Consider the following 22184-nt stretch of genomic DNA (forward strand, 5'->3'; position numbering starts at 1 on the left):
CTAGAAAGTTGCTAGAGCAACTTTCTAGCCTTATGATTGTGAAGGCCTTCTTGAAATATGTTCCCAAAACTTGGTGAAATCTAAGAAATTAAAACAACTGCTGAATAAAGATTGTCCATATTGGAAGGGGAATTCAGTGTCCTGGATAGTGTCTTTGATTAACACAAGCAGAATAAAATTACACAATGCAAGATAAATTATCATGTTTACATAATTTACATTAACTGTAAAATTTTAGTTATTTTAGCAATGAAATATACATCTTGTCCTTCCCAGGAAGGACACAGAATAGCTTACAATGAATGTTTAAAAACAAATACAATCTCCAACCAAAGTAACAGGAAATAGCCCCTAACAAACCACAACTGAGAAAGAACTGCCAACAAATTTAAATAGCTATATTTTTTTAAAAAAATCTTCAGAGGCCTGACAAAAACCCATGGCTTCAACTGGTCCAGATTCCAAAATCAAGTTGTATGTGTGAATTTTTTGTTTGTTTAAAGAAACCTGAATCTGAAACTTCTTAAACGGTAGAATTTGGAGGGTAGAATTGGTCCAAATTTATTATTCACAATATTTATAATTCCACTTTTCACAATGTGGTACTGATCCTTCCCCCCTCCCATGCCATATCCACCCTCTGGTGGCCAAAAACAACCCCTCCCTGCTTCAAAACCATCCTCTCCCATTCCCTACACTGCTTAGTGCAAAACTCAACTCCACCAGTGGCCAAGGGCCGCTTGCAGTGCAATTCAGTGCTTGCAGGCCGTCACAGGCCATTCAGCTGGCGTTGCTTGCTCCTGAGTCAACATAAAGCGCTTTATGATGCTTTTAAGATAGCTCACACTGGCGTAGCAACCACTGCGCTGGTGCTTCGGAGACATAGGATTGCATTGTGAATCACAGAGTTGTAGCAGAAAATCCTTTTATAGCATCTCCTGCTGGTGCCTGTCAAGCCTCTGCTTGAAGATCTCTAGTGACGGTGAACCCACCACCTTCCTTGGTAAATGGTTCCACTGGCAAACTGACCTTACTGTAAATAATTTCTTCTAGATATCCACTTATAGGGAAACATGAATTCATACAATGGGGAAAATTAATGATTGGCCTTTTTTCTTTCTGCAGCAACATTTAACAAGTTATTACAGGTCATTTTGTATTTATAAATGTAGCTTTGATTACATTCAACATCATTTTACAACGCACATTAAACAACAAATGGATGTAAGCTCTCAAAGGGGGCATGCTTTCATCTTTCCAAACTGAAGCTTGTGGGATAATAATATTCTGAAGAAATGAGGACACTGTAGTGTTGCTAAATGACTTCCAGTTGTCCATATGCCCAGAAGCATAAATCTAAGAAAAAGCTTTGCTGATTGTAACACGCAAGGAGAGCACTTGGGGCAATAGCACAGATGCCACAGTTATACTTTCAATTTAGGGGTCCAGGGGGAAGAGGAGAAGAAACGGCTGGTAAAATGATTTAAGATACCCAGATATAATGGGATATGTTGGAGAAGCTAGCATTTGTTATATTAGAGGCTAGGAGTATTAGGACAGTGGTTGACAAATCTTTAGCTGCAAGAATGGTTTAGGACTGCATTCAGCTTTCTGAGCCTATTAATATCTTCTTGATTCCCAGTTTTGCAGATTTCTGGGGATTTCTACACGACATATGGGTAGCATTAAGAGCATTAAAGATTTATACATTTGTATCATCTTGATAAAGCACATACAAAGGGATGAGACGTACACATGGTTGTGTGTAATCCTCATACTACTCAAGCTTGAATTAGACAAAGACCCCATTCATAGTCTAATACTATTAAACAGAAATTTTTAAAAAGAAATATCAGACTTAAATCATTCCAGCTTCAGTTGTCATTAAAATAGTCTCAAGGTATTCAGGATACAGCTTCTGCACAGGCACTACACATTTTAGATTTCTTTTTCTCTGCAATGGGTTTGAATCATTATGCTGTTGTTCAGTCTCAATATTTGAAAACATTTAGAAAACAGAGGCACCACTAAAATGGCCTCTACTATGAATCGCAGTTGAAATATATTTGCTATCAGATTGCCCACACATGCATGGTGACACCGCATGTGTGGCCTTAAGGACACATGCCAATATAAGAGACCATGCAGGGAAAATCTGCCCCTACAGTGAGTTTCTATTTATGTTGCAGCAGCATAGAGGTCTAGTAAACACAGAGAGATTCAGAAAGATAACAGAAGTGTGCCAAGGACGTCTAGTTGTTCACTAGAGTTCTAGGCCACTGTGACCTGTTCAGAAGCCAGTGGGGTTGCTCCCAAAACCCTTACAATATGGGTCCTGGAAGCATGACCAATTAGATGCTGGCAAGAGAGAAATGTGTGGACATTCCCTCCTCCACTTTGCTCCCCACCACCTGACTGAACATGGTTCCAATCAGTAACCCCAACATTACCACAAGGACCACAGCTTGGGAACAGCCAGAAAGGAGAAAATGTGCCATCACCATCCCACCATGACCGCCCCGGAAGCTAGGGAGAAGGCAACTTTCACATGGGTCTCATAACTTTCTTGCCCTAGGGCCTGGCGCATGCATGAGTTATTCTTCATTTCAAGGAAGGACATCAATCACTGCCACAAAATGAATGACAAAGGTATTCTGTGCAGCAGAATTATATGCATGTGAACTGTCTGCACATCATAAAAGTCACCTGTAGTGGCTACAGCCACTACCTACCTTGCCTAACACTGAGACCTCTTCTACATGACAAATCAGAAGTTTGTAGATAGAGAACGAGTCAAATATAAATGGAGTACATATTGGAAATGAGACTCGTCGTTTGTTTATTTATAGTAAACAATTCCCACTAGGCAGCCTAAAAACAAATTTGGTTTCAAACAGTTTCTGTACAAATAAACCCACAAAGAGCAAAATACTGCTGGGAAATACACTAGAAGGCATGTCACAACATACATAAAAGTATGCATTAATATTTTATATATCCTGTGGGAAAATAGACACCAGCCTTCAAAGACGTTTAACTGCACCGAAAATAAGTTATGAATTGTGCACACCCTAACCTAATTTCTAACAGACTTTTCTCACCTGGAAATTTGAGAAAAATCTTCTGCCATTGCCATGGATGATCTTTTCACTGAACTTATTGCAAAACATATGTACAGCCATGTGGAACTCAGCAAATAATAAAGACCACGTGATTTCAGGATTTGTGCCAAATTATTTATTTCCCACCTTTTCTATGTTGAAGCAAATGCCCAAGGCAACTTACAACTCTCCATAATAAAGTATCATAACAAGTAAGAAGTATTTAAAACATTAGTTTTAACATTAAACAGTAAAACATAAAAACAAAACAAGACCCAGCACATATTACTGAGCCACTTGTAGAAGAGCCCCTTCAGATGACCTAAGCGGACTGGAATGTATGGAAGGAGGTGGTCTTTCAGATAGCCTGGACCCAAGTCATGGAGGGCCTTACAGGTTAGCAATAGCACCTTGAATTTGAACTGGAAGTGAATGGGCAGCCAGTGTAGCTGCTGAAGCAATGGTCCAGCAGAGGCATATGATCTAGCTCCCATAATTACCCAAGCTGCCGCATTCTGCACTAATTGCAGTTTCTGAACTATTTTAGATGGTGGTGGTGGTTGGCAACCTTCAGTCTCAAAAGACTATGGTATAAGCCTACAGCACCCGGTATTCCCAGGCGGTCTCCCATCCAAGTACTAACCAGGCCTGACCCTGCTTAGCTTCCAAGATCAGACAAGATTGGGCATGTACAGGGTAACAGTAGATGGTAGACTCACATCAAGTGGATTACAGCAGACCAGTCTTGAATTTGCTAAAGCAGTGGTTTTCAAACTAAGGCGTTGCGACGCCCCAGCCTGAGAGCCCTGGGCAATTCTCCCTTAAGGGGCGGGGAGAAGGGGAATGCCCAGCATCATGCCTCTGATCAGGGCTCAGGGGCGCACTGCCACCTCCATCTGCAGGAGCCTCCCAGGGATCCGGGCAGCACAGCGCCAGCCTCAGCAGGGCTCCCCACACAGCACAGAGCCCTCCAGAAGGCGATCGCGACCACTTTGGGTTTGTCGCAGGAAGTGGTTGCGATCACCTTCTGGAGGGCTCTGTGATGCGTGGGGAGCCCTGCTGAGGCTGGTGCCAGGCTCCGCTGATCCCCCCAAGGCTTCTGCAGGCGGCGGTGAGTGGCAGTGCACCCCTGCACTCAGATCAGAGATGCAATGCTGGGCATCACATCTCTGCCTTCCCCCCGCTGCCTGCAGCAAAGACTTAGTGGCTATTAAACTCTCCCTGAGAGTTTGAAAGCCACTGTGCTAAAGCATGGATTACCATGGCCAGTTTTGAATGGCACAAGTATGGTCTCAGTGGCTGCACCAGCCAAAGGTGGGTGAATGAATTTCTAGTAAATGCTGCAACCATATGCCTACTTACCTGGGAGTAAGTCTCACTGAATACAGTGGAATACACTTCCAAGCAAGCATGCACAGGACTGTGCTGGAAGGCATGCTGATATATAAGAATTACAACTTGATTTGGCAACACTGCCATTATATCTATCTTACCAGGGAATTGACAGGGTTCAAAGTTACTATATAGAGGGAACAAAAGCTGAATTACAAAGTTATGAACATATTAAATTTCAGAGAACTTCATTGCTATTTTTATGACAGAGCAGGCTAGAAAAGATGAGATACAGCTGTGAAGTGATCATCAGCCTATTGCAAATGGCTGTTCAGCAGACCTCACATAAAATGATTAGGTTGCGATCCCAAGAATGACCTCATAACAACCAGCACATGCTTATCAGATGATTACTGTGGAGATCATATCGTGTCAGAATATTCAGAAAATTCACCTTATAATCAGTTAATCAAGAGTGGTTGCTCTGTGTGGCGCAATCCACTCAATCATTGGTTAACTGCCATGTGGAAACAATGCCTTTGGTCTTAAAAGCAGCTATGACAATAATTCATAAACTGAGGACCATGATATACTTTCAAGGTGGTCCCTGATCCATTCACTGGCAGTGATGACAATGACGAAAAACCCTACCCATTTCTTCCCAGTTCATTGCTCAAAGCCAGCCAGTCAACAGAGCTTTCCTGAGCGACTACAATTTTACGATCTAGGACAGGGGTCTTCAAACTTTTTGGTCAGGGGGCCACATCAAATATCTGGCACAGTGACAAGGGCCAGGAAAAATACATTAGAGATGGAACTTAGATGAATGAATAAATCAACAAGGGCTCAAACTTACAGGATTTCTCCAAGCACCAACACACACCACAGAAATACACACTTAGATGGACTCCTTCCCCACATTCCAAGCACTTTACTTGAATAAACAGGAGTAAATACCTCAGAACCAACACATCACAGGAAACACCTGGAGTGTGTTCTGAGGGCTGGGGAGAGTAAAGCTTTCTAAGACCTTCAGAGGGCGCATACTTCCAGATTTCTGGGAAAACCAGGAAGTTTTTAAGCCTTTAGAAGGTGTTCTGAGAGCCGAGAAGGCTGTGAGCAGTCTCCCTGGCGCTCAGAACACCCTCTGGACACTACCAGAGCACAGCTCCAGTCCTGCTCAGTTGAGTGGACCAGAGGTTCACAGGGGACCAGCGGTTGGCTGTGGGCCAGTTAGAGGTCTCAACCTAGTTGAGGTCTCAAGCTCATCCTAGTGCCTTCCCTTGAATCTAGCATTCTTAGGTAACCCATTTCTAAAATCAGGAGTTTGCACATACACATCATGGCTTGTAACCCATAATGGATTTTTCCTCCAGAAACTTGTCCAATCCCCTTTTAAAGGCATCCAGGCCAGATCACACCACATCCTGCGGCAAGGAGTTCCACAGACCTACCACACGCTGAGTAAAGAAATATTTTCTTATGTCTGTCCTAACCCTCCCAACACTCAATTTTAGTGGATGTCCCATGGTTCTGGTGTTAGGAACCAGAGAGTGTAAAGAGCATCTCTCTATCCACTTTATCCTTCCCATGCATAATTTTGTATGTCTCAATCATGTCCCCCCTCAGGTGTCTCTTTTCTAGAGGCCCAAACGCCGTAGCCTTACTTCATCAGCAAGGTGCCCCAGCCCAGTAATCATCTTAGTCACTCTCTTTTGCACCTTTCCCATTTCCACTATGTCCTTTTAGAGATGTGGAGTTGACAGGGAGTGCTGTAAGTTGTTGTGGAAGAGGGGTGAAAGCAGCAGTGCAATCCCCAGGATAGGGCTGTTGCTGGGAACAGGAGGGTTTAAAAAAAAAAATTACCTGCGATTGTGCTGCAATCCTGGGGTGTGCAAGGAGCCCTCCGCAGAGCTCCTGAGCCTGATTTGGATGACTACAGTAAACAAACTGAAGTTTAGATCAGATAAGATGGAGGTACATGTCAGGAGTTCTGGTGATCAAACAGTAGCTTTAAAGTCTGCTTTGAATGGAGTAGCATCCCCTAACCACAAAAACAAACAAAAAAGCAGGCTTTCAGATTGGGGATTCTCCATCTTGCTTTTGAATGCCCAGGAGGAGATAGTGGCCAAGAGTTCCTTCCATCAACTGCACTCCTTCCTGGAGAAACCAGATTTGGCCTCACATTCACACTCGAGTTATCTTCAAGGTGGATTATTGCAATATAGTCTACATAAGACTGCCTATGGATAATTAAAGAAATTGCAAATACAGCTGCTATGATTTTAACTGGAAACAGTTGATTTTTCTGATTTTATATCACCTATGTCTGTTAGCAGTTTCTTGGCTCTTCAAGGTGTTGGTTTACTTTTAATGCCTGACAGCCTAGGTTCAGAGTGCCTTCAAAGCCACTCACATATGAATCTGCTTGAATCCCATCACAATCAGCACTTGAGGGCCCTGTTTTGAGTCTCTCCACAACAGACTCTGTGGTGGATGGCACAGGACCTTTTCTGAAGGGGTGTCAAAAATTTGGAATAGTCTCATGAGAGAGAGCCACCCGATCCCACTGATGCTTATCTTTCAGTAGGCCATAAAGGCAGCTTTGCTCTAGGCTTTTTTTCAGCTGGAGCTGTTTCTGCTTTTTGATTTTTATTACATTTTGTTTATGTTGATACCAATTTGCAGTATTATGGTTTACTGACTGCTCGCTACCATGCTTATTTTATAATTGCAAGATATAAATATCATAGAGGTGCACATTATATAAATATCATTAACATGCATAAAAGCATGATAATTTTTTTGGTAACTCCATTTCCTACCCAGGGACTAAAATAACCTTTCCATTTCCAGTAATTGTGAAGTCATTTGCAATTGTCAGTATGTCCAAGTAATTATCTTCTCTTCTTAAAACTGCACAGCTAGCATTGCAATCACATTTTTTCCTGTAAAGGGAGCATAAGTAAACACACACAGAAAAGAGGACTCCAGAAAGAGCGGACAAGTCTTGCTGGCTGAGCAAATACACAGGCAGACCACTGTTTAGCCAAAGTTTTCAATTTATCAATGAACAGGATAAAGAGAAAGGAAGCAGCATCTTAGGTACCATCTTAGGTACTTTTCATATGCTTTGTGCAGTTGAGATATTAGGCAGTGAAGAGGTAAGAGGAATTGAACCCATGCACCTCCTTTCCCTAATTAGTGATTGATACTGTCACAGATGTTAGCATAAATTATCTGTTTGGCAAATGGGGATTCCTGTACAGTAGCATGCACTGACATTTGATGAGAGAGCTTAGACTATAAGCCTCTGAGCTGGGACTGTCACCCCACATTCTATGCAGTACCATGCTAGAACAATGCTGGCACTCATACAAGTCACACTAAGAAAAGCGGTAGTAATCAATCACTGAGTGCAGCTGCTCACTTCCTCATGAATCTGAGAAGGTGCAAGCTCATTCATCTGTGTGGGCTGCTAGCAGGTTTCCAGGTCCAATTCAAGGTATCAGGTTCAACCTTGAACAATGTTTCATGGCCGAAGCAACCACATATTTTAGAATCTCATTGTATTTCAAGCCCATACCAATTGCGTTCCTCAAACACAGAAAACCCTTGCTCCCTTTTACATTTGTGGCAGAAACGGGGGCAGCCTCAAAGGTTGTTGGATGAAATAGATTATTTCAAACTGATTCCAGCCTGGGTTTGTGACTAAAATCATTGTGGACATCCTTTTGTTGATAATCTATACCAGAAACTAGACATCTGCTGCCATATGAAACTACTGCCTATTATGGAGAGCAGAGTTAACACTCAGTGAAGTAGCAGGGAACCCTGGAGGGCTCCCAGGGGAACTGCTAAATAGATGTGTTTTCCAAGGACCTCAACACATGAGGTACTCTTCGTTGCCAAGAAGAAGGAACGAAGGCTGAGAGCTTGAACGGGGGAGTCTCTTGAAACAGCGGTTTCACAGTAATTTCCCCATTTGCTCTGTGCTGAATCACATCGTATCCCGGACACCATCTTCGGAGACGATTCGGACAGCTGAGGACCCCCCCCCATGGCCTAGATAAACATGAAAGCGAACAAGCCTTTAATTGTGAGTAACCAGTTCATTAAAAGGCTATAAAAAGAATTGCAATCAAGAGGTTGGGAGGAGGGGAAGACAACTTTAAGATTATTTACGTTGGCTGGTAGCCACCCAGAAGGGAAATGAGCGAATCTGGATTTAAAGAAACCCTTTCTGGAGTATTTTTATCGGTTCGTAATAAGGGTGACTGCAAGATAAGGAGAGAGATAAGAAGATGAAAGATCACCCTGCTGAAATGGTATACATGAAAAAGAAATAAATAACTAGCTTTCAACGGCTGAAATAACTTTTACTTTCGCTTTCCTAGCAAGAAGGCTTGATTCAGGCCTGGTCATTTAAAGGCATACTAACTTAATTTGACTGTGTTATTGACCTGGATCCACCCCTTTTGGAAGAAGGGAGTCAAGATAATAAGACTTGGATGACTCTTTAATTGTTTGACTGATTTGACATTGTTATTGACTGGAAGTGGAATACTGACTTACCCCTTTTGGATATAAAAATTGGAAATTAGCCTTACAAGAAGGTGAAACAAGATAATTAGAGTTGGTTGATTTTTTTTTAATTGTTGGACCATTTTATCTCTGTTTTTTATAGCCAGAGGTATATTGGCTTGATTTGATATTGATAAGAATGGCATTTAAAAATTTAAAGGATGTTAGTAAAAGCCAGTCCTTATTAACAGATTTGTTGTGGGATTTCAGAAGTGAAATGAAGCAACAGGTCAGAAAATTATCTGAATAAATGAAGCAAATAAACTCCTCCCTGACAAGCATGCAGGAACAGATTACAAATAACAGACAAGAAAAAAGAATGGATCAAATGTCGGATGAAACTAAAGAAGTGGAGATTTTTGAAATGAGACAGGAGATGGAAAAAGCAACTGTTATTACCAGAATTAAGAATTTTAAGGAAGAAAAAAGAGGGAACTTTCAGAGAGCACCTTGTTTCAAGAAGAGGAAGAATTTTTGGATTAAATTCAAAAAGAATAGAACGAAGAAAAAGAAAGCAGAAAAGAGAGGGATTAAGAAATTTAAGAGAGTTAAGAAGAAAAAGAAGAAGTGGAAGGAGCAGTGGGAGGAGCAAGAAGGAAAACACCAATAAGACAGAGAACAAAGAAAGTGCTAAGACAGAAAGGGAAAATGGCTGAAATTGTAGATTTTTTTTCTTTTTGTAGATATTAATGGACTGAATTCTTTTTAGAAGTAAGAACATAAGAACAGCCCCACTGGATCAGGCCATAGGCCCATCTAGTCCAGCTTCCTGTATCTCACAGCGGCCCACCAAATGCCCCAGGGAGCACACCAGATAACAAGAGACCTCATCCTGGTGCCCTCCCCTACATCTGGCATTCTGACTTAACCCATTTCTAAAATCAGGAGGCTGCGCATACACATCATGGCTTGTACCCCATAATGGATTTTTCCTCCAGAAACTTGTCCAATCCCCTTTTAAAGGCGTCTAGGCTAGACGCCAGCACCACATCCTGTGGCAAGGAGTTCCACAGACCGACCACGCGCTGAGTAAAGAAATATTTTCTTTTGTCTGTCCTAACCCGCCCAACACTCAATTTTAGTGGATGTCCCCTGGTTCTGGTATTATGTGAGAGTGTAAAGAGCATCTCCCTATCCACTCTGTCCATCCCCTGCATAATTTTGTATGTCTCAATCATGTCCCCCCTCAGGCGTCTCTTTTCTAGGCTGAAGAGGCCCAAACGCCGTAGCCTTTCCTCATAAGGAAGGTGCCCCAGCCCCGTAATCATCTTAGTCGCTCTCTTTTGCACCTTTTCCATTTCGGCTATGTCTTTTTTGAGATGCGGCGACCAGAACTGGACACAATACTCCAGGTGTGGACTTACCATAGATTTGTACAACGGCATTATAATACTAGCTGTTTTGTTCTCAATACCTTTCCTAATGATCCTAAGCATAGAATTGGCCTTCTTCACTGCCGCCGCACATTGGGTCGACACTTTCATCGACCTGTCCACCACCACCCCAAGATCTCTCTCCTGATCTGTCACAGACAGCTCAGAACCCATCAGCCTATATCTAAAGTTTTGATTTTTTGCCCCAATGTGCATGACTTTACACTTACTGACATTGAAGCGCATCTGTGATTTTGCTGCCCATTCTGCCAGTCTGGAGAGATCCTTCTGGAGCTCCTCACAATCACTTCTGGTCTTTACCACTCGGAAAAGTTTGGTGTCGTCTGCAAACTTAGCCACTTCACTGCTCAACCCTGTCTCCAGGTCATTTATGAAGCGGTTGAAAAGCACCAGTCCCAGGACAGATCCTTGGGGCACACCGCTTTTCACCTCTCTCCATTGTGAAAATTGCCCATTGACACCCACTCTCTGCTTCCTGGCCTCCAACCAGTTCTCAATCCACGAGAGGACCTGTCCTCTAATTCCCTGACTGTGGAGTATTTTCAGTAGCCTTTGGTGAGGGACCGTGTCAAACGCCTTCTGAAAGTCCAGATATATAATGTCCACGGGTTCTCCCGCATCCACATGCCTGTTGACCTTTTCAAAGAATTCTATAAGGCTCGTGAGGCAAGACTTACCCTTACAGAAGCCATGCTGACTCTCCCTCAGCAAGGCCTGTTCGTCTATGTGTTTTGAGATCCTTTCTTTGATGAGGCATTCCACCATCTTACCCGGTATGGATGTTAGGCTGACCGGCCTATAGTTTCCCGGGTCCCCCCTCTTTCCCTTTTTAAAAATAGGCGTGACATTTGCTATCCTCCAATCTTCTGGCACTGTGGCTGTTTTGAGGGACAAGTTGCATACCTTAGTCAAGAGATCTGCAACTTCATTCTTCAATTCCTTAATAACCCTTGGGTGGATGCCATCAGGGCCCGGTGACTTATTGATCTTTAATTTATCAATGAGGTCTGAAACATCTTCTCTTTTAACCTCTGACTTAACTCCACGGTTAGGAGGGGCCGTTCGGGCAGCGGTATCTGCCCGAGGTCTTCTGCCGTGAAGACAGATGCAAAGAACTCATTTAATTTCTCTGCCATCTCTAAGTCTCCTTTTATCTCCCCTTTCCCTCCCTCACCATCCAGAGGGCCAACTGCTTCTCTGGCGATTTTCCTGCTTCTAACATATTTGAAGAAGCTTTTATTATTCCCCTTAATGTTGCTGGCCATGCGTTCCTCATAGTCTCGCTTGGCCTCCCATATCACCTTCTTACATTTCTTTTGCCACAGTTTATGTTCCTTTTTATTCTCCTCATTAGGGCAAGACTTCCATTTACGGAAGGAAGCTTCCTTGCCCTTCACAGCCTCTCTAACTTGGCTGGTTAGCCATGAGGGCACCCTCCTGGATTTAGTGGAACCCTTCTTCCGTTGCGGTATACACCTCTGCTGGGCCTCTATTACTGTTGTTTTAAGCAGCCTCCATGCACTCTGGAGAGATTGGACTCTTTTTACCCTCCCTTTCAACCTCCTCCTAACCAGCCTCCTCATTTGAGGGAAGTCCGCCTGTCGGAATTCAAGGGTTTTTGTTAGAGATTTGCCTGGTATTCTTCCCCCAACGTGCACGTCAAAACGGATTGCAGCATGATCACTGTTCCCCAATGGCTCAGTAACGTTTACATCTCTAACCAAGTCCTGCGTACCGCACAATATTAAATCCAGAGTCACCTGTCCTCTGGTGGGCTCCGTGACTAGCTGCTCTACGCCACAGTCATTTAGCACGTCAAGAAATCCGGTTTCCTTATCGTGACCAGAACACAAATTGACCCAGTCAATATGAGGATAATTGAAGTCCCCCATGATTACAACCCTGTCCCTCCTTGTCACCTCCCTGATCTGTTTCCTCATTTCAAGGTCCCCATCAGATTTCTGGTCTGGAGCCCCCAGTATTACATCGCTGCACAAGCCTGGTAATTTAACCCACAGAAATTCTACGGTGGAGTCGGACCCACCTTCAATCTCTACTTTGCTGGATTCTATCCCTTCCTTAACATAAAGGGCCACCCCACCTCCAACACGCCCCTGCCTGTCCCTCCTGTAGAGTTTATAGCCCGGGATTGCGGTATCCCACTGATTCTCCGCATTCCACCAGGTTTCCATTATGCCCACTATGTCAATATTTTCCCTTGTCACCAGACATTCCAGTTCTCCCACCTTTGCTCGTAGACTTCGGGCATTCGCATAAAAGCATTTATACACGGAATGCCCCAGGATGGGCTGCTTATTCGCTCCTTTGTCCCCACATCCTCTCATTGTGCCAAACCATCTATCACATCCCATCACCCTACCTTTCCCAATTTCTTCTCCTACCCTGCCTTTGTCTTGTTGTTCTCTAACCTCCCCATCCTCATCCCATAGGGATGAGGAGTCCCGAACTGGATGCCCCTCGGCTCCTGTCGGCCTTCCCCCAGGGATCAGTTTAAAAGCTGCTCTGCCACCTTTTTAATGTTATGCGCCAGCAATCTGGTTCCATTCTGGTTCAAATGGAGCCCGTCCCTCTTGTACAGGCCCCGCTTGTCCCAAAAAGTTCCCCAGTGCCTAACGAATCTAAACCCCTCCTCCCTACACCACCGTCTCATCCATGCATTGAGACCCCTGATCTCCGCCTGCCTAGCTGGCCCTGCGCGTGGAACAGGTAGCACTTCAGAGAACGCTACCTTTCAGGTCCTGGCTTTCAGCTTCCTGCCTAAAAGCCTAAATTTGGCCTCCAGAACCTCCCAGCTACACTTGCCTACGTCGTTGGTGCCGACATGCACCACAGCCGCTACCTCTCCCTCAGCACTGTCTACTAGCCTGTCTAGACGAGAAGTGATGTCCGCAACCTTTGCACCAGGCAGGCAAGTCACCATGCGGTCCTCACATCCGTCGCAAACCCCCCTCTCTATGTTTCTAATAATCGAATCCCCCACTACAAGAAGCCCCCCACTACAAGAAGTGAAGAGTATTCCATTAATTATATCAAATCAAAGTAGATGTAAATGAAAACAAACTTGGAACACAAATATTGCGAAAATTAAAGTGGTATTAAGATAACTAAAAGGGTTATTTTTTAAAAGAGAAATTGCATAAAATATTTTATAGATGGTATTTAATTCCAGAGAAAATAGTAAAAATGTACCCTGGGTCATCAAACAAATGTTGGATAAGTAAACAATTGAGGGAACTTTTTATTATATGTGGTGGATATGTGAAAAAGCAAAGAAATATTGGAAAATAATATATAAACTGTTACAAGAGATACTGAAGTGTGTATTACTATTCAAACTGGAAACATTCTTCTTAAATGTGACATCAGAAATTAAGAATCAGATAAGAAATATTTTATTTTAAATATTAGTTTAGTGGCAAGAAGAATGTATAAGTAAAATTGGAAGCCTTTTTATGATTGGATAGATAATTTTAGATAAAGAATATTGATGGTTTAGTTAAATTATTAATCATTAGATTAACAAATATGATAATTTTTGTATTGATGAATAATTTTGTTTTTAGACATCATTAAATTTTTTTTTGGGGGGGGGCTAATGTATGTTGTAATCAATGGCCAATACCCTCATGTGTAACCTGTGTAGTCCCAGCCCTAAGTCTAACCTATTTTCCTTACCTGTATCCAGGGCTTTTTTTCTAATGAAACGCAGGGGGACTGAGTTCCGGCACCTTTTTGCAGGGGCCCCTCCCCTTCGGAGGCATTCCAGGAGGGAGGGAGCAAAACAGAGGCATTCGCTGGGTGGGTGCTGGGGGGTGCAGGGTGAGCAGGCGCCTGGCCCCTACCTGACCGCACAATGACCCCCTCCTGCCCCCATCTCCAAGCTCTCGCCTGAGCCCAGCCCGCCTCCCCTCCCCCCGCGCTCTGCTTCCCTGCGCAGCTTCCAAGCCGGTGGAGGGCGCGGGGGACACGAGCTAATGCCGAAGAGGAGGACGGACAGCCAGCCAGCCAGCCAGGGAGACGGGCTGCGGCACCCACGCAACGCCCAGGTACTGGCTTGGCGGAGGAGGAGGGGAAGGAAGCTGGCTGGTGCAGCCCCCGTGCCAATCTGCAGCATGAGCCTAGGTGTGTCTACTCAGAAGTAAGTCTCATTGTGCTCAATGGGGCTTGCTCCTGAGAAAGGGTGCATAGCCTTGCAGCCCGAGAGCCCTAGCCTGTGTATGTCTCCTCAGAAGTGAGTTCCATTGTGTTCATAGCCTTGCAGCCTGAGTAGACAGGCAGAGGAAGGGCTGTGAGGCTGCAGTCCTCTCCACACCTTCCTGGGAGGAAGCCCCACTGCCTCTAGTGGGACTGACTTCTGAGTAGACAGGCAGAGGAAGGGCTCTGAGGCTGCAGTCCTCTCCACACTTTCCTGGGAGGAAGCCCCACTGCCTCTAGTGGGACTGACTTCTGAGTAGACAGGCACAGGATTGGGCCCTGAGGCTGCCATCCTATCCACTGTAAGCCCCATTCACTATAATGGAACTTACTTCTGAGTAGACAGGCACAGGATTGGACTCTAAGGCTGCCATTCTATCCACAGTAAGCCCCATTCACTAAAGTGAACTTCTGAGTAGACATGCATAGGATTGGGTTCTTAGGCTGCAATCCTAGGCACTTTCATGGAAGTAAGCTCCATTGACTAGAACGAGACTTACTTCAGAGTAGACATACCTAGGATTGGGCTCTTAATCCTGGCAGAGATATATATCTGCACCCGTTTTCACATGCTAAGGGCAGGTGAAAAGGGATTCTACGTGTGTACAACATGCTGTCCAGCCTTGCCAGAGATCCTCCTCATCCTTCCCCCACAAGCATGCCCTCCGCCAGCCAGCGTTTGCAGCTCCTCTCCAGCAATGCACAGCAGCTGCTCAGGGCAGCAGAGAACATACAATTGCATGCCAAGTGCCTTCCCAAAGACACAGAGTATTCTGATACCTGAATTAAACCATATTTAATCCTTTGTTTGCAAATGTAGCTGTTTCTATGTGCACCTAAGGACCCCTCTCGTGTAAGAATTCCTTTTTTGATCTTACTCCCACAGTTGCTTAGAGTAATTTTACTACATGGAACTCATGTAAGCCATTTTTCGGAATCCATTCACTGCTTCCTTTCCTCGAAGTAGTGCCACACTACATACTACATGCTACAACTGCACCTGTACAGTATTTTTCCCCATGTGTAGAAAAAGTAGCTAGGGGGAAGGGGATGTGGAGATTAATCCTATGCATGTCTACACAGAAGTAAGTTCATCTTTAGGGGGGAAGCACATAAAAAATATTTTATTTCTCCAATAAAGAATGGTTTAAAAATAAATAAATAAAAGATTAACAAGTTGTGAGTTCCTGCAACTTTTTTTTTTTTACACAAAAAAGCACTGCCTGTATCTGTAATGAATAAATAAACTCTGTTGTAAAGAAAGAAAAAGAAAAAAAAGAAACTACTGCCTATTACAATTTTTGGAAGAGGCCTTACTCTGTGCCACCACAGAAGCAGGGACAATTGGTGGGCATGCCAATGGTGGTCCCATTCTCTGTGGTGGTTCCAGAGATGGAGTACCTCCCCAAGAGAGGTAAGAGAAGTGTTCACTCTCCCCACTTTCAGAAAGCTGCTAAAAACTATCATTCATTATCAGACTTTGTGCCTGTGACTATCACTGAAGACTGTTGCTCCTTGTGAATGGATTTGCACTCTGTTAGTTTTTATGTTGCAGTTTAATTGGTTTGTCCTTTATAACTGTATATAAATGTGAAGGGTGGGATATAAATGCAAAATAAATAGTTGTATCCCTCCAAAAGTTGACTCTGCAAATTAAATTTTATATTTCCAACTCAAAATTTTATTCATTCAAAATGCAAACTGCCTTATGAAAAAGCTCTAAATTTTGAGATACACTTAATAAGGAACCAATCCAACACCTGGGAAAAGGCCCAAGAACATAAAATTACTTCTGTGTTTCTATGTAACCATCCTTAAAATGTAATGCAATTAGACCATTAAGTGGCTCAATTCTGGTAGATGGACAGGCTTGTAAATTATATTAGAGAAGGGAACAAGACTATTGCAGAATTTGGGATGCTTGCCAAAGTAGCCAGCAAAGTGATTTCTGGTTCTTGCTCTTTATTGCTTGTGATTATGTGATGTGTTTATCAGAATAATTTGATTTCATATTTCCCACACTGGGCAACCCTCCAAGCCTCAAAGGTATTAACTCATTTAAAATTTGCCTTAGGGGAAGGGGAGCTGCAATTGCCAAGAGCAGCAGGCTAGCAACTAATGGGCCACAAGCTCCCTGCCAGCAGTCCTCAAAATTAAGCTCTAGCCAGCTACTCCCTCCAAAATCAGCTGTAATGCACAGCAGCAAGAAAGCCAAAGCCCTTTCATGTATTCCACAAACCACCATAAGGAAAGGCACAAGTTACTGTAAATGAAGAACTTTAGAAGGTTTGGTACATCATTAGAATTGCACCATTGCAAAACTGGGAACTTGCTTTTCAGTATCTGCCTTTACTGTGATTAGGAGTATGGCTCAAAGTGCCCCATGAAATGAAAACTTATTTCATTTTTACCCTATTCTTCCTCCAAGGAGCTCAGTAAGACATACATATTTTCCCCTTCTACCCATGTAATTCTTCACAACAACCTTTAACAGAGGCTGTATGTGTGCAGCTCAAAGTTTTGAGTTTCATGGTTGACAATTTGAACCTCTGCCCCCAACCCCAACCTCATCAGCCAGCAAAGAGAAAGCTAAACGTTCTTACTTGCAAAATCAACCTTTACCTCCTTTTAAGGTACTACACAAAACTCGTCTTTGCAGGAAAACTTTAAAATGATAACTGTGGTGTATGGTGATATACAGGTCCAACCTTGTTATACACTGATTTTTTATACATGGATTGACTCAACACGAATGGCCATTGCAAATGAGAAGGAATGTGCTGATCCCTGGAGAAGGGGAAAAATGCATCCCTTTAAAATCACAGTTTAAAAAACTGCTTATCTTATTGTTGTAGAGCAGGGGGTGCCCAAACCCTGCCCTGGGGCCACTTGCGGCCCTTGAGGACTCCCAATCCGGCCTCTGAGAGCCCCCAGTCTCCAATGAGCTCTGGCCTTCCGGAGACTTGCTGGAGCCTACGCTGGCCTGACGCGACTGCTCTCAGTTTGAGGGCAACTGTTGGACCTCTCCTGTGAGCTGTGGGACAAGGGCTCCCTTCACTGCTTGCTGTTTCACATCTGTAATGCAGCAGTGGCAGCAAAGGAAAGGCTGGCCTTGCTTTGTGCAAGGACTTTTATAGGCCATGAGCTATTGCAAGACCTTACAAGTTCCATCCAAAATGAATATATTATTCATTTATTCAAATTTAAAATGTAAATTAACTCTTTTTTTCTGGCCGCCAACACAGTGTCAGAAAGATGATGTGGCCCTCTTGTCAAAAAGCTTGAACACCCCTGTTGTAGAGAGAGAGTCATGCAAGTGATTACAGGTATAGCCTAATTATCCACAGACTTTCACCCATGGAAAAATCCACTGATTTTTCTAGACACAATGAGAAGGGTCCTTTAAATTAAAGGAAAACAGTCCTTTAGCAATAGCCTCATTAATGCAAGAGAGGGCAGCTGACTGACAATCCATCAATCATCCTCTCTCCAGGCACTTAGAACCCTCCCTTCCCTCTGAGCATGAGAAAGAAAAATAATCACTTTGCTCTGGGTGAAGGGAGGGTTCCCCTGGGTCTGAGTGGAGTGAAGCCTTTCTAAGCATCTGGAGAGAGACCAATTGATGGATTGTCTGCCTAATGACTCTGTTTTACATCACAAAGGTCAGCAAGGCTGTTTTTAAATCACCTAGCAAAGGGACACTGTTTTTTAACTCAATTTGCCTAGCAAATAATGAGACTCAACCTGTATACCCCAAAACTGCTCAAAGAGGAGAGAGTCATGTGTAGCAAATGGTTTCAAATCTCCTATTAGCAATAATTCATCATCTCAGAGCTGGCCTGTTCATCAGGTCCAGTGAAGCAACAACCCCACAGTGGACTTGCAGAAATGGTGTCCAGAAAGAGGCAGGGAGCAGTACACACGTCTTTGCTCTAGCCCACTTGTATATTGGCAACCTTCAGTCTCAAAAGACTATGGTATCGCGCTCTGAAAGGTGGTTCTGGCACAGCGTCTAGTGTGGCTGAAAAGGCCAATCCGGGAGTGACAATCCCTTCCACACTGGGAGCAAGTGCAGTCTGTCCCTGGTCTGTCTCCCTGGCTATGGGCCTTCCTTCTTTGCCTCTTAGCCTCAGAATGTTGGCCAAGTGTCTCTTCAAACTGGGAAAGGCCATGCTGCACAGTCTGCCTCCAAGCGGGCCGCTCAGAGGCCAGGGTTTCCCACTTGTTGAGGTCCATCCCTAAAGGCCTTCAGATCCCTCTTGCAGATGTCCTTGTATCGCTGAATTAAATGTCCTTGTCCTTGAATTAGATGTCCTTGTCCTTGAATTAGATGTCCTTGTATTGCTCTAGCCCACTACTATATTGTGTTCACTGCTCCCCACTTTTTACACCTCACAGGCAGAGTGGACAGCCAGAGGTGGTGGCCTAAAGTAAGGGGAGAAAGAGTGTGAACCAACATCAAGGGGAGGAAAAGAGCAGGTGAAGAAGGGAGTGGGAACTAGGACTAGTGGAAAGAAATGGAGAAAGCTGCGATGGGAGAGCAAAAGAGAGATGGAGATGAAGCAAGGAGAAAAAGATTGTGGTTTGCATGCCTGGAGGCATTGGGATCACGGGAGCAGCACCTTGCAACATCTGCCATAGGACATAATAATGCAGGCCTCCTGTGGTGATCTCAAAGTTCTTGACCTGGGACCCCAATATGCTGACCCTTCCAGTTGTGCTTTCACTGCCACCAGTTCCTAGCTTGCCAGGGCCTCACTATTTGCAAAGTTGTGTGGGATTATGGACATTCCCATCTGGGTACTTGACCCATTAGTCCAGTTTAGTATCCGGTAACCTGGCACTCTGCCGGAACTTAGGGCACTATTGCAGGAGAGACAGTGCAGCTCTTCAAAGGAAACTGAATTTATTTACAAAGGTCACTTAGATCTCTCAGTTCAGAGATGCGATAGAGCTCAGTAATATTAGCTCACTGATTTAGCTGTGTGATTCATCTTCAACTCCAAACCCCCACAATGAATAACTAGGAGCTTGTGCTTATGTACACTTTGGGGTTGCTTAGCTCCGCCTCCATTCTCTTGGCTATTTGAGAGAGATTTCAGAACAAACTGCCTTTCCTGTACATTTTTTAGAAACTTAAATTACTTTGGAGAAAAACCTGTAAGAAAACAGTAGGAAACCATTTCTCATGACACCTCCCTTACAAGATCGTTGTAAGAATTACTGATAATGTCAAACCACATTACACACGCACAATGGCTTGATCCTGGAACTTCGAACTTATAGCTAATGAAAAACTAAATTGGAAAGGAGATTCTATATTGATTGCACAAGCTGCTTTCCCTCCCTAAACCACTTATTCTAAACAACTTTTCCATTTTATTTTCTAAATCTGATAAATTCAGTGCAATGCACGCTTCCGGAAAACCAATCCTGATTACGTCCACAAACATACAGAATAAGTACAGACGAAGCTGTGACAAACAATATGTGATTATTTACTGTGCTCTTCCTTGTTTACTCTGCTTGAACCTACCATCTAATTCTCTCTAATGACACTATAAATTGAATTCAGTAATGAGTGCTGTAAACAGAGAGCAGGAGACCAATATTATGAGCTCTGAGTTCTTATTTGAAGATGCAACTTTAAAAAAAAAATAAAGCTCCTACTTAGAGAAAAAATATATTTTAACTCAGCAACTATTTATTCTCATCTCTAACAAATCAACAAAAAATGCAAAACTTCTCCAAATCAATGTGTGTGATGTTCATCCAAATGATGCTTTGAGTTTAATGAATGGCCACACCAGCACCCTCTGTGATGCTTACACTTGCTGAGGATGAAATACATTGATCAAGAGGGCAAAAAGACATCACAAACCATCATATTATATTGCTACTGCAGGAATGCTTCTTTGGTGTTATAGGGTAGGCTGCTTCCAATAATTAGTACTTTCTACTCCAAAGCACATGTTGCCTGCTTTCCTCTGACTAACCAGTTGAGTGCAACAAGAACAGGACCAAGTTTTCTTTATCTTCTCAAAAGCTTGCTTGCTTATGGAATGGTTCTCTTCTTGCCCATAAGTCATAAAACAAACAAAACACATTCCAGAAGAGTGCACTCTGTTACATGTAAAGACCTCAAGTGGAGGCCAAGCATTTTACTGGCCCTCTGAGCTCCAAGAACAAATTCTTAGAAGAGCAATAGAGATGCCACGTTTAATTAGCTCTGATGCAAACTATAAACAGCCTCTTGTTCTTAATGTAAGAAGAAAACATTCTTACCTTTGGTAGCTATTCGGACACACTGCGTTTTGGTTTCCTGTTCAGGAGAGAAATGGGAGAAAATACAATTAGTCCATGAGTCTGTTTTGCAGCCTCATTAGTACCATCAGCAATATGTATCACCGTTGGGGAAATGCTTAAAAAAACTCAATAAAGTTAGTTTAATTCAGCCTGAAAATATATTCAAATTACATACGTATGCTGGTTACATTTAAGGTTCAACCTACATCTACAAGAAATATGCAATTGTTGCTGAAAGCAACAGTTGCATCTCTTCAATAAAGTTCAGTAAAGGTGTGTGTCATGACACAGAAAGGGTTCAGACACAATCCAAAACTTACAGTTACAGGTTGCAATCCTATATACATTTACATGGGACTAGCACCATTGAACATAGAGGGAATTACTTCTAAATGGTATAAGCTTATGCTGTTAGTTACCCAGTGAGCAATAACGTTTTTCCTCCTTGCAAGCAGATGAAAGGTCTGCCCAGAATGATGCAGTTCTATGAATACAGAAGAAAAAACCTTGCTTATCATCCAACAAGTGGAGAGCTTTTCCTCTCAGATGCCAGATTTTGAAAAAACACGGGTAATGTCAGGTCTTGATTAATGTGAAATGTTTAGACCACCTTAGGCAACAAGGAAATGTTTGGACTCAGCATCACTTTGTCTGGATGAAATCTGATAGAGGGTTAGAATGTAGAGCACAGGGCCCCTGTTGGCAATCTAATGGCTGTAAGAAACACTGTCTTGAAGGTGAGCAGGTATAAATTCAAAGGTCGAAAAGGTTTGCCAATAAACAGAGATAAAATTAGGGTTAACCTATACAATGGAACCAGAGATTCAACAGGTGGATAGAGGTTTTCAAGGCCCTTGAAAAAATATTCAAACTGAGAAAATGAATGCATAGTCTGTTGCCAGATGGAAGGCAGAGATGGCAGCAAAAGGGAGCTCTCAGAGAAGAGCTTGTCAAACTCAGTCTTATGGTGGATATCATTCTACAGAATGTACAAGGAGTAAGGTTGCAAGTAGTTAGCTGCTATGTAGGCACAGAAGATTTCCCACACCGCTGAATAAATCTTGTGGGTTGAGAATTTCCTCAAGTAGGCTAAGCTAGCCTTTAGCTCCTCCTCAATCTCAACTAAGGTCAGTTCTCCATCCCATCAACTTAAATGTTTTAAGGTCATTGTGCAGTATTTGGCCACAATTCTGAGATCAGGTTGCAGGGTAGGTGAAGGAATGTTTCCCTTGCTATCCTGAGAGAGGCACCA

The 22184-nt window shown here is 43.3% G+C and overlaps 1 protein-coding gene and 1 pseudogene across 7 annotated transcripts in view; both read right to left on the bottom strand.

Moving 5' to 3' along the window:
• Nucleotides 1–22184, bottom strand: part of PTPRK (protein tyrosine phosphatase receptor type K) — a 466239-nt gene that overhangs the window by 73653 nt on the left and 370402 nt on the right. For all 7 annotated transcript variants that reach the window (XM_066614422.1, XM_066614429.1, XM_066614387.1 and 4 more), the window contains exon 13: nt 20912–20948. In XM_066614422.1, coding sequence (XP_066470519.1) covers nt 20912–20948 — 37 coding nt within the window. The remainder of the gene's footprint in view (nt 1–20911; nt 20949–22184) is intronic.
• On the bottom strand, nt 3696–3816 carry LOC136636989 (5S ribosomal RNA; annotated as a pseudogene).

The sequence above is a fragment of the Tiliqua scincoides genome, chromosome 1 (assembly GCF_035046505.1).
Source record: "Tiliqua scincoides isolate rTilSci1 chromosome 1, rTilSci1.hap2, whole genome shotgun sequence".
In the NCBI taxonomy this organism is placed as follows: domain Eukaryota; kingdom Metazoa; phylum Chordata; class Lepidosauria; order Squamata; family Scincidae; genus Tiliqua; species Tiliqua scincoides.